Source organism: Pectinophora gossypiella, chromosome 7 (assembly GCF_024362695.1).
Source record: "Pectinophora gossypiella chromosome 7, ilPecGoss1.1, whole genome shotgun sequence".
Classification (NCBI taxonomy): Eukaryota; Metazoa; Arthropoda; class Insecta; order Lepidoptera; family Gelechiidae; genus Pectinophora; species Pectinophora gossypiella.
The window spans coordinates 14,947,851-14,960,699 of NC_065410.1; the positions used below are offsets into that span (position 1 = coordinate 14,947,851).

The 12,849-nt window shown below is 34.9% G+C and overlaps 1 protein-coding gene across 1 annotated transcript; it reads right to left on the reverse strand.

The window, feature by feature from the left end:
• Nucleotides 1-1,245: 1,245 nt before the first annotated feature.
• On the reverse strand, nt 1,246-8,815 carry LOC126368322 (uncharacterized). Its single transcript, XM_050012232.1, has 6 exons — nt 8,780-8,815; nt 8,095-8,185; nt 6,929-7,118; nt 5,579-5,681; nt 3,739-3,834; nt 1,246-1,452 (listed from the first exon to the last, which is right to left on the reverse strand). The coding sequence occupies exons 1-6, from the start codon at nt 8,813-8,815 to the stop codon at nt 1,246-1,248; spliced, it is 723 nt and encodes a 240-aa protein (XP_049868189.1).
• Nucleotides 8,816-12,849: the final 4,034 nt, after the last annotated feature.

A 12,849-nucleotide genomic window follows, 5' to 3' on the forward strand; every position in this document is an offset into this window, starting at 1 on the left:
TTATTTTGCTGGTTTATTTACTTACTTATTTTAGTTTATTTTGACTACAACAACATTTTGTGATTTTCTAGACAGGCACTTAGGCATAACAAAGTGAACTTGAATAATCCAGCTAATAACAGAGTAAGTAGAAGCCAATATTCAACGATTCCAGTTTATTTGTAACACAATTATTTTTAGATCTTTTTTAAAACACAATTATTTTTAGAAATATATTATTTTTTAGGTATTCCTCGAAAGTAGCTGAATGTTTAAGAACGCTCGGGACAAAAAAAAACAAAAGAAGGTGTGCATTTTGCATAGCCACAGTCGTAAAACTATTCGTACAAAACTCAACTTAACTAAGTTTAAAACTAAATTAAGATTTTAAATAAGATACGTTTTGACTGAATTACGAGATGTAAGATGAAGAAGATTCCTTCAAAACTTCCCTAAAGAAATCCCTGAAAGTTTCTTAATATTCCTAAGTCTTCATACTCGATTTCAGCATTACATAATATGAAAACGTCGACTTTATTATCTGAAAATAAAAAAAAGTTTCGTGAAATATTTCTTCTGGAAATAGAATAGAAATTGTTTTTTTTACAAAAGGACACCACACACAAAGACAAGACAGTAACATCACTTAAAAAAATTCACGAAACAATTAGGTACAAAAAACACAGAAGATGTTCATTAGAATGGTCATAACGTCATCAGGTTCTATCGTGTGGGTTGTGTGGGGGATTACCCCATCAACCCTGGTGTCAGAGTTACTATTGAACAGCCAAAGGCCCCTGACATGGCTCATGTAACGACTACTAATTCGCAACAATAAGTAGTAACTGGGACCAACGGCCTTCTGAAGCACGGATCATCTTACTTTCGGACAATCAGGTGATCAGGTTGTAATGTTCTAACCAAACTAGGGATCATAGAGTGATTTTCGTGATATGTCCCCACCGAGATTTGAACCAGGGACTTCCGAATCATGAGCCAAACGCTCAAATCACTGGACCACGGAGGCTATTACAGGATAACTTGCAGCCATATTTGATACAATGTCCTAAGATAGTGATTAATAGCACCAAATTCCACTTTAAGGCTTTGGATTCATGTTTAAATCAGAGATAATTGATATAATTATGGTTTACAGGATTTGTGCCCGGTTCATGGAAATAGCCTCGCCGACCATTACATGGGACTTAAAAATGGCTGGCGACGAGTAAGTGTATTAAACAATATTTACTATACACACATCTCTACCTACTCTTTTGGAGATAAAGACGTGAAAACAGATAAAGAATTGACACTTACTGAAAGCATCGGTCGCACTCCAGCCCTTAATCTTCCAGCGGCTATGAACTCCAAAGCTGGCTGCGTTCTCATTAGGAGGAGCAGAAACATCTTTTTATTAGACATCGACATGTTCTCCCAGTCCAAATTGTAAACCAGCTGGGGAAGATTGTCACTCTGGAAAATAATATTAATGTAAAAAAGAAAAAAAATGTGTCTATTCTCTGGGTCGCTGTGCTCCACTAGGTTCGATTAATTCTTTTAAATATTCTTCCTCTCAGACGACGCCCTGAGCCGAGGTTCGCGCCCAACTGGGCACCCTCAGGCCTGTTGTCTTAAATTTTGTACCGGGTGAGAGCCCTCAGCGCTCCCAATTTGTCCGGCCAAGTAGTTAATGCCATCTACAATAAGTCACGTAATAAAAAAAGAGTATCGAATGTTCAAAGATATTCGATTTTCTATAACCACCAGAAAAACTAATAATTCCTCAGACGGGTTTGCGAAACAAAATCATTTGTCTTATTTGTTCTGAGATCACAAGCACTCAACTCTATCAGGGTTCGCCTCGAATGAAATTCCTTCTTTCTTATAAGAAGTTCATTGTTCAACTAAATTACTTTTGAGTGAATCGAACTTGCTTGGTATTGTATCTATTTGATGCTTTTACTGCTTCTTTAAAGTAAATCTGTCTGTTGTCGTTAAAACTATAGAGAGTTTCGTATCCTTTTTAGGATTCCGTAAGCCTCTCAGACGACGCCCTGAGCCGAGGTTCGCTTCCAATAAGGGAATTTCCAAGCTATTTTCCCCAAAAATATATACAGATGGCGCTGTTCAGATTTTAACATGATAATTATTATATTTCCTCGTTGCTCACATAACTGTTCAAAATTATTTTTTTTTAGTAGTTTTGGGGCACACCTGAAAATCAGCGTTGTGGATTGGGGAGACCCAATGTCGGAGTGTCCAAACATATTGCTGAGCTGACGTCCCTTTTTAGAAATAAGGTTTAATTATTATGTTCACTCCTACTGTGTACCTATACCTACTTATATCTAAAATAAATGATTTCTATTCTATTCAAAAATATAATCTGATTGCAGAGAGATAGGTATATAAATTGTTGCAGCTTGATATTTGGATCAGATACGTATGATTGCTTCGATGTGGCCTTTTTAACACCTCTGGTCTAATACTGGCAAACTTACCTTATAGTCGTACATTCGTGCGATATCCGATAGTGCCGTGAGGAAAGTCCCTTAATAGACTTGCCACTCAGACTGGCCCATCAGTGCCGTCCTAATTGTAACCAGCCTCAAGTGCGAAGCTTCAAGTCTATATTAATGAGTGGTTACACGTTCAATCAGTGAAAGGACTGTTATACGACTGTTATAAACGTTCCTTACTCCACCTCTATTTTGATTATAATTACAATTCCCTTCAAAATTAAATTTCACATTAGTCATTAGACTGAAATGGAACGTAATGAGTTTCTGATTTAATTTTACAATGTATGAGCGAGTCACCGAATGCACTATCATTTATTATTGATTTATAAAAAAATGCCAACAACTGATTTTACAATTACAACTTAAACTTACACTTGTTCTTATATAGATATAACACAACACAATATATGTGTTAATTTTTGCTAGATCCTGGAATATTTCTGTGAATTTATCAATCTATTAATAGGTAAAAGAAATGTGTGCAGTGCTCGTATCATAGAATAAAGAACCTATGTATAGAAAGGTTACTTTCGGGTCCGTACCAATTGGGTCGTGTACTAGGTTCAAGATAGATTAATTATGGAATTCTGATTACTAAATAAAGACAGATCTATAACTAACGAAAAACATGTTTTCTAGTTAACTTATTCATGAACTTTAATCAAGTAAAATATAACTATAAGTCCGACAATTTATCACGTTTTTCTATGACGTCACAGTGTGCTTTTCATGCACATTCCATAGTAATTTTGTGTTTCGACGTTGATTAAAACGTTACGACGTTTTTAAGTTTACGCGGTTATTATCATAATTAAAACACATAATAACTTTCAGACGAATAGAGTTCAGATGTTTCCGAACATTCCGATATCAAACACATAAACAAGCGGCAACAAAAGAGGGTAGACAGATATGTTCACTTCACTCGGATTAGTCATCCTGTGATCATGGCACTTGCAACAGTGTCGAAATATCGGGAGTCTCATCCCTGATTTAAACGCGGTAAGAACCCGTTATTATGTGTTTTAAGTAACTGATTTGATTAGTTGGAAACTAGCCAATTCGTAGCTAGTTTTACTTTAGTCTTAAATGGTCGTAAGCCACTAAGGAATAAGGAAGAGCGCGCACAGTGACTGTGTGTCTCGGTCGAACTACGCTAGGCAGCAGATTTGAAATTTTTGCATGAAGTGTCCGAGGTGTGCTCGTATATAACAGAATATAAAATGTCTAAACTAACCTGTCTACGTATTCCTTCTAACACGAACGACATCACAATCAACCCTCCCAAGTACACGACTATCATTAGACCGTACAAAGGCAAATTTCCCTTGCCCTGAAACAAGACATAAAAAAACTTATAAAATTTATCTCCAGACCAAACGATAGTAGTAAAAGTAAAGTAACTATATGACGGTCAACGCAGATCATTGTGTGGACCCTAAAGGCACTATCACACTAGGACGGCCCCCGTGGTCCAGTGGTTGAGCGTTGTGCTCACGATCCGGAGGTCCCGGGTTGGAATTCCGGTTGGCACAAATCACAAAAATCATTGTGATCCCTATTTTGGTTAGGACATTACAAGCCGATCACATGATTGTGAAAAAGCAAGATGATCCGTGCTTTGGAAAGAACGTTAAGCCGTTGGTCCCGGTTATTACTTACTGATGTATGTACGTAGTAGTTACATGAGTCATGTCAGGGGCCTTTGGCGGCTCAATAATAACTCTGACACCAGGGTTGAGGTTAATCTTACTTTCGGACAAACGGGTGATCAGCCTACTATGTCCTTACCAAACCAGGGCCTCCAAAGTGATTTTTGTGATAATTATGTCCCCACCGGGATTCGAGCCCTGGACCTCCGGATCGTGAGCCCAATGCTCAACAACTAGACCATGGAGGCCCTTGAACTCCCAGTGAGATAGGTTCTTTAGGTTTATAACCATTTAAATGGATGTGACCCACCATTTAGTCTATTTGGGTTACTCTTCATTGAGTTTTAGGTCGCAGAACTCGCAATTCAAAAAGGTACATGAAAGACTAGTCTATTAGATTATATGGATACGTCAATCGTTGGATTTATAGCAGCGATAAAACTATGTCTTCCGTTCACGGGTTTAAATCCCAATGGGACTTTAGATCCGCAGTGAGGAAGTAAGTATGTTACGTTCAATATATTTACTAAGATACCTGTTTTCTGGCCTCGTTTTACATTTTAAACAATTTCTTTACTTAACCTCTCATCTGCCGGAACGCGGATCTCGACCAGACACAATGTAAAATCTATTGTGTCTGGTATCTCGGCAGATGAGAGGTTAATACAACGATACCATAAGGGTGCCTACACCCTCCTAACCCTCCTAAGTATCGTCTAGTTCGTCCGTTACCTAGATGGCGCGCGTGTAGCGCATTCAGTGTGAAACGTAAATAATTTAGTCTTTTTCTCATTTACCATTATTTTAGAGGCTTCATTTTATTTGTGCCGCAAGAGGTAAAATAATGATGTATTTTCTTTCAATTATAACAAAACAAAACCTTTACAAAACGTTTTATAATTATGTAGTTTCTAATAAACAGTGATAAAAAGAACATTTAAATATGAAGTTGTAAATAACTTCAGACTCAGAGTAAACTTGCAGAAAATAGGAAGGGGTTATAATATTTTTTATTGTTTGTAGGTTCTCTAGACCTTCAAGTAGTGGCAAAAAGTTGTAGAGCTCATTTATGGTGTGGCTACACTTACGTCATCTATTATCGTCAAAAATTATAAAGCGAGAGTCCCATCCCAACACCCTTAATACAACGTTAAGTATAGGTACAAATATAGATAGATAAAGGCCGGTCAATCGTATCCGATCGGCAAAAAAGTTGAGTATTAGTGCCGCTTAACCACCATACATTTGACTCTAATGTATTTTAGAAAATAAATAATTTTATCGTCATTGTGCCGCCATCTATGCGAAACATTGAGTACTAATATTTTTTTAGAGGAGTAGTAAGTACACATTTTACAATTAGTGCTGAAAATAAACCGAATTTTATATTTCTTATTGTATTTGAACTTGTCCAACAAAACTTACCGCCATCATTAACTGGTACAAAAGCAAACTGTCTGCTATCCAATTATACAAGTAATTTGTAGTCACGTTAAAACCACAGGCTGCTTGGATGTCTTTAAAAAGTCTGAAAAGAGTACATAACTTAGATACTATCATATTAATAATTATAAAGAGGAAAGATTTGTATTTTTGTATGTTTGTATTGAATGAACTCAAAAACCATTTGAATTCTACATCATTGTTATTTTTTAATAGGAAAAAATTAGGAATCCATACCAAAACTTCAATAATGTAACCCAAGGTGCAAAAAAATAGCCTTAAAATGTCTGATAATAATGATGAAACAAAAAAAAAATGTTCGTCAATATTACAGAACATTACAAAATATGCAAAAATCTTCACTAAGTTTACCATTTGTTCAACTATTGTAGTTATAAGTTTATTAACTTATTAATTAATAGTTGATAAATCAGAAAACACTTCATCCATACCTATTAAATAAAAAAATATATATTTTTAATAATAAATTATTTAATTTTTGTATTTAAGATAGTTTAAATACCTGAAGATAAATCTTTTTGAATTATTAAAATCGTTCCATTCCATTCAAATGATATTACGAATTTAAGTGACACCCCTGACACCAGGGTTGATGAGGTTGGTAATTCACCTCACAACCCACACGATAAGAAGAAGAAGACGAATTTAAGTTCTTTCTAAGACTATAGTATTATTCCTTATTCTATGCAACCACAGAAAAAACATGTAGGCATATGCTGTAGCTAAATAGTCCTTCTATTTTAAAGATACTAAAGAAGAATGCTAATGGTGCTGATTCGAGGACCCAAAATCTAATTTTATTTTCAGTTTTTTCTTATCCACCGTGAAGGAAAGGGACGGGTAATCGACAAGCATACAATTAATGAAACACACGTCTATTCTAATTAGGCAGAAACGTAATCAACCCTCTTAAATCCTCTTTTACTATAGCCACTAATCCGACAGAATTAAGATGACAGCACAAATCAAACGGGTTGTATATCAGTGAGATGCCTATTTGAATCACCCGTGTCATTCATTCATTCTAAAATTAGCAGCCATCAATCATACGTCCCTTTCCTTCTTGGAGGATAAGAAAATGACGGGTATAACTTAAAATAAAATTAGGTATCTGCAGCAACCAGAGCAGTTCTTATATTATATGCCCTCTGGTAAAAAAAAAAAAAATTTACTTACTTCAACACAAACGAATGGTACTTAATAAAGTCAATTAATTTCTCTCTGACTTCCACTTGGCTTAACTGACCAGTGAAATCAGTTATCAATTTATGCTTCAAGATTTCAACATGGCCGGTAAGTTGGAAAACGTACGCATAGTTTATAGAATTGTGGATGACAATGATAATGCATCCGGTCCAAACAAAGTAGACGTTGGTTAAGTGCACTATGAGCCAATTTTGGAAGTTATAACGGTAGTCATATGGTAGAAGTGGATAGATAACAGTCTCCAAAGACAGCGTCCTATTGAAGACGAGATGTCTGTTCTCATAGTTGTTGTAAACTGAAAAGTTTTAAAAACGGTCAGTGGCTTTACCGATATAGCTACTTGCCCTTAAATATTGCAGTGTAACTATGTTATCTACTGAATAAAGATATTTGTGAATTTGAATTTGAATTTGCACGAATAAGTAATGTTAGTGCATTGGCTGCTTTAAATTGGACGGGTTAATTGGCGTGACAAAAGACTTAAAAACAAACTATAAAATAATGGCGAGATTTTTTGCTGTTCAGCTTTTTATTTTTTACTTTCGATCGCACCAAAATATTTTTTAGCAATTTTTTTTTCATCTATTAAATCTCATACCATTTTAGCAAAGCCAAACCCAAAAGTGAAAACAAAAAAAGTATTAGTGCCGGGCCCCACGATGCCTTTATCCGTTACGACATCGAAATACTCTTCCCTTCTTTTAATAGAACGACAACGCACTTGCTGCATTATTTCTATAAATGACGGGACCATTCGTCATCACTGATGATTAAATGTGAACCACACATACGACAGCTAACTGACAGGTTTATCGATAAATTATCATATTTATTGGCATATCCTGATGTCAGGGATATGGCTGTTGTATGGGTGGTCCATATAATGATTACTTGCTAAATGTTTTCTTTTTTGTTTTTCTTTTGTTAGAAATTAAGACAATTATATTGTGTAAGTTATGTACGCCGTAACTGTGATTTACATCAGATTTATATATAATAATAAGAGTTAATTAGTATTAATGTATAAATGTAAACCATGTGGCAGTACTAATTAAATAAATAAATAAATCTCTGATTTTGGTCATTTTACCTGGAATAATACACCATGCTAGCCAGTCCATCATGAGAAAAACTCCTATGAAATAAGATGCACATAGAGTGTTTCTTTCTGCTTTAATTAATCGCTGTAAAAGAGAAAAGAAATCAATACGTATTTTTTTTATCATCCCTATGCAACACATCAGCTTTACTCACCGATTTCACATACTGACTCTGACCTAAAAAATTGTAAAGGTGAATTTTGTCCATGAAATCTTTGGATACATTTTCGAAGCTTTTTTGTTTCGCTGAAATGATGATTGCCTGTAAAATGATATTTTTTATCGATTATTTTAGCAGGTATATTAGCTCTTATTCTGTCCGCAACGCTATTAAGGTTTATCAAGTATTTAAATACTAATAAGAGACATATCACACACTTGAATTTTCCTCACTATGGTTTACGACGTCACGTCGTTGTGGCCACTGCGTCGTGTGGGTTCGCTCTTACGAATATTTTATTTGACAGAAAGACGCGTTTATTAAGTGAACATAATGTACTATACACATAACAAAAAAAGAACAATGATTGATGAATGATTTTCCATCGCAAAATTCATGGACTTTTCGTGTTTATATAAATTATTTTTATATACTTTTATGATTTTCCTGTTCGAAAAATCATGAAAATTTTAGTTTATTTTAAAATCGTTTTCTGTCCCATACGTTTGCGACGGCAACTTCCACTTGATATCAACTCGGAATCATGGCCTGAATCATCCCTCAATGTATTCGTTACGAAGTCACTAACATCCTATATCGACATCGACCATATATAAATATGTAATATAATGGCTTAATTATAATTAATTATTAATGATAATTAAATATATTTGATAAATTATAATGTATGCTTACTATAACCAAACCGTTGACAGGAATGATAGCAAACATTATCCCTCTTGTATTAAAAGTGAGTTCGTTGAAGTGCACATAGAGATAAGTTATTTGAGAGACGAACAATGCAGGGGCGCAAATGTTAACCAAAATTCGATTGATGGCAAATATTTTTCTGTAAATAGGAGGGTTGTATCCCCACCACTCCTGATTTCCGGTGGCAGTAAAATGCATCAGTGTTGCCAACACTCGGTAGAAACGCAGGTTTCGTGGGGACTGTCTGGGAAAAAAAAATACCTAATATGAAGTTAGAAGAAAATGTACCTGTAATAAACTGCATTATATTATATCAAATACAAAACAAAAAAAGTGCGGTTCGAATCCTGCTACTAGACTTGTACCAATGAGTTATTAATTTATCCTAAACGCAGTTTTCACTAACACAGTTGGCTCAACCATTATAAACGGCGATACGGCTCACTATCTATCACGTTGGTCTAACAGAAAGCTCGTAGACATATGGGTACTTAGTTCATCTTGCGATGGATGTACTTCTGACTATACCAATTGGAGCTTAAGTCATGTCATGTTTTAATGACACTGGCTCCGATTCCTGCAGACACATCCTAATTTTATTTTAAGTTATACCTGTCATTTTCTTACCCGCCAAAATGGAAAGGGACGGATGATTGACAACTGTTAATTCTAAAATGAATGAAAACCTAACCCGACCGAATATAAAATAGGCATCTCGCTAATATGCAATTTGTTTGACGTGTGCAGCTTAATTCTGTTGGGCTATTTATTGGCCAGTATAAAATTTTGGGAGGGTACTTTTTAAATTTCTGCCTAAAATTAACGTGTGTTCCATAAATTTTAAACCTGTCGTTTACGTGTCCCTTTCCATTTTGGTGGATTAGAAGATGACAGGTATAACTTAAAATAAAATTAAATGGTGTGTACTGGAGTCAGCACCAATATTTTTATAATAAAAAAGACCCGCAGAGCCTCTTTAATGAAATTCTATAAAATTGTCGATTATCCTTTCACGATACTTACAAAATGGTTGCACCGTCCATCTTGTTAAGCACCCTGATATGTACTGAAAGTTTATGTAATGTAATACTTAAATAACAGCTTTAGAATAGAAACGTTTCCATAACGCCCGCCGAGACTTCCAACACAAATAAAACTTAAACAATGGGATTTAGATTTTACAAAATCATTCTGCCCTACGACATTTTTCGGCATCATACGCGTTGTCAGAATTTTAACACACAAAAATATATCAATAACATAAGCTCACGAGTCGACTATATCAGAATTGAGGCAGTTAGAGGTACATCTATCGCAAGATGAACTAAGTATCCACACTTCACCGAGCTTTCAAATTCAAATTCAAATGTATTTATTGCATTGCTACAGGTCAAGAAGGTCTTAAACAATATTACATACATCCACTGCAGCATACCAGTCTAGGTGTACAATTTTAATTCTAATATATTTAAATTACAATTTCAATTAGATATTAAAATAATGTGAGTGCGTGCTTTAGTGAGTCATGTCAAAATACTAAGTAGTGTCTCTTCATGGTAATTTCCTTTTTGGTCAATACGAAAATTGAAACCATACAGTCAGTGGACACAGATTCAAAATTAGAGGCTGAAAAATAAAATAGGACTTACTCTTTCATTTCAGTAAGTACTTAAGTGAATCGTATTTGAACTTTACTTTGTGACTTCGCATGCTGCTTTTGATTACGCCAATCTTTTAATTTTGTTTACCTTCTTTGATTGAAAATTGTCGGCCATTATAGTTTCGCGATTTCCGCGACTTCGTTTACTCGTGTAGAATTACAAACAAAAAGACACAACTAATGACCATAATTTAAACGTGCTTGGTATTTAAGCAAAGGATAAAGAACCATATCGGCGTTGTACATTTTAAGTCTCATCATCATCACCAGCCCATTAACGTCCCCACTGCAGGTGCACGGGCCTTCCCTATGGATGGATAGGGAGATCGGGCCTTAAACCACGACGCGGGCCCAGTGCGGATTGGTGGTTATTAACGACTGCTAATGCAACCGGGACCAACGGCTTAACGTGCCTTCCGAAGCACGGAGGAGCTCGAGATGAAAACTTTTTTTTTTGTGGTCACCCATCCTATGACCGGCCTTTGCGAATGTTGCTTAACTTCAACAATCGCAGACCGAGCGCGTTTACCGCTGCGCCACCGAGCTCCTCATTTTCATTTTAAGTATATTATGTGCAATTGACCCTATTTACAGAAATTAAAAAAAATCTTCCGCCTGAAATTTTTTTGTATGACTGTGTTGAAAAATATTAAAAGATAATTGTTATTTACGTACATAAGAGAGAGAGAGAGTACATAAGATGATTTTATCTTTCTATCTACGTTAGAGCTGCAAACCCCAAAATGTTTAGTATCCTACAATATCAAGATAAAACGCTCAGTGCTGAGAATTTATCATCATTTTTTGTCAAGCAAATAATAATAATAACGTCTAATCGCCAGACGAAAACAATCCAATCTATTTTAAATTATATATATATTACTTCATGAAAGCAAACAGCTGGTTTTTGAAGTAATTTGAGTACGAAGCTTTATACTTGGAACTCGTTGAAAGTGTTCACGATAGTTTGTTTTTTGTTTTTTTTGCATACGTTTTTGTTACTAACTAGTAAGATTTTGGGAACGCGGTAGAGCGTTTTTAAAAAATACAAAATTGAAGTTTAAATTTTATATTAATAAAAATGGAGCTGTGCTCTACATTCGAGTTACAAGACAAGACTAAAAGCTAAACTAAAACTATCATGCATATCTGACTGGGCCGGATGCATCCCACACCTCGCTTCCAGTAATAAGAATGGACGAAAGCTTACGCGGCAATTCGCGGTGGCCATGGCGCGACTCGAGTCAGCGGCGGCCACCCGTACTGATAACAATTCTAGGAGGTGTAGGCTGCATAACTAACTAGTATGACCCTTTCAATATATATTTACAACATAACATAATCATAATCACGCATGTGACATGTATGTGATAATAATATTATAAAATTGATGTTATTTTTAAGTTAGCAATGTATAGTGTACCTAGTTTTGAAACGATAATTCATTGTATTAACTTAAGATTACTGAACGAATACAAAAATGACGTAAGTTGTAGTTTAAAATACTTTTAATAAGTTTTTCCTGTTTATTCTCTATTTCATAAAGCAAAATAATTATAAATATTATGTACTATAGAATTGAAAGTCTAAACATTAATTAGTTTTACATGTTTTTAAGTTCTTTAGTAGAAATATTCACTTAATGTTTCAAACAAATGCAATTTTGTGATTGGTCGATTATCACGTCATCTTTCTAGTTTCAATAATAGTTTTACGCGGTTAGAAAACGTCACTTTTGGTGTAACAGTGGTTCGAGTCAGACCTCACGTGAGTTAAGTGTCTTTTTATGTACTTTTCTAATATTACTTTTATGTTTTAAATGCTTATATTATTACAATAATGGCCATAAAGTAAAATGTGTGGACGTTAAACCTTCTAAATGACGATTATAATTATTTATGACTAGCTTTTGCCCGCGACTTCGTCCGCGTGGCGTGTTATATAAGAGAGAGATCTTTGTGTGTGTGGGAGTGCATATCAAATTTCAAGCATCGTAACTTATGCAGTTTAGATTTTTTCATACAATTTTTTTCCCAATAACTCCCATTTTTCAAAATACAGCCAAAAATAAACTTTATATTTACTAAGGTATGCATGCATGCTAGATTGAATCAATTGATTGAATTGATTTTTTTTTAATTGATTGTTCATTGAGTTTTAATTTTAATACACACTTCCTCTCTTCCCTTCAACGTTGCTGTGCCCTACAGGGTCCATGTTTTAGTTCCTATGCCTATGTAACACCCCATTGTACTACATGGAATGCAATAAATAATTTAATTGAATTGAATTGAAAACATCTATCTTACGCGGTTTCGATTTTTTCATACAAATGTTTTTTTCCCGCTAACTCCCGTTTCCGTGGGAATTTTGCAATATCCTGTTGCAACTAAGG

What these genes read in the sequence shown, in the direction of transcription:
- LOC126368322 (XM_050012232.1), bottom strand. Translation starts at nt 8,815, where the DNA reads ATGTTTGCTATCATTCCTGTCAACGGTTTGGTTATA. An exon ending in CTGTCAACGGTTTGGTTATA is followed by an intron (nt 8,186 to 8,779) that starts GTAAGCATACAT and finishes ATCATTTTACAG; the next exon opens with GCAATCATCATTTCAGCGAA. An exon ending in CACAATTCTATAAACTATGC is followed by an intron (nt 5,682 to 6,928) that starts GTACGTTTTCCA and finishes TACTCTTTTCAG; the next exon opens with ACTTTTTAAAGACATCCAAG.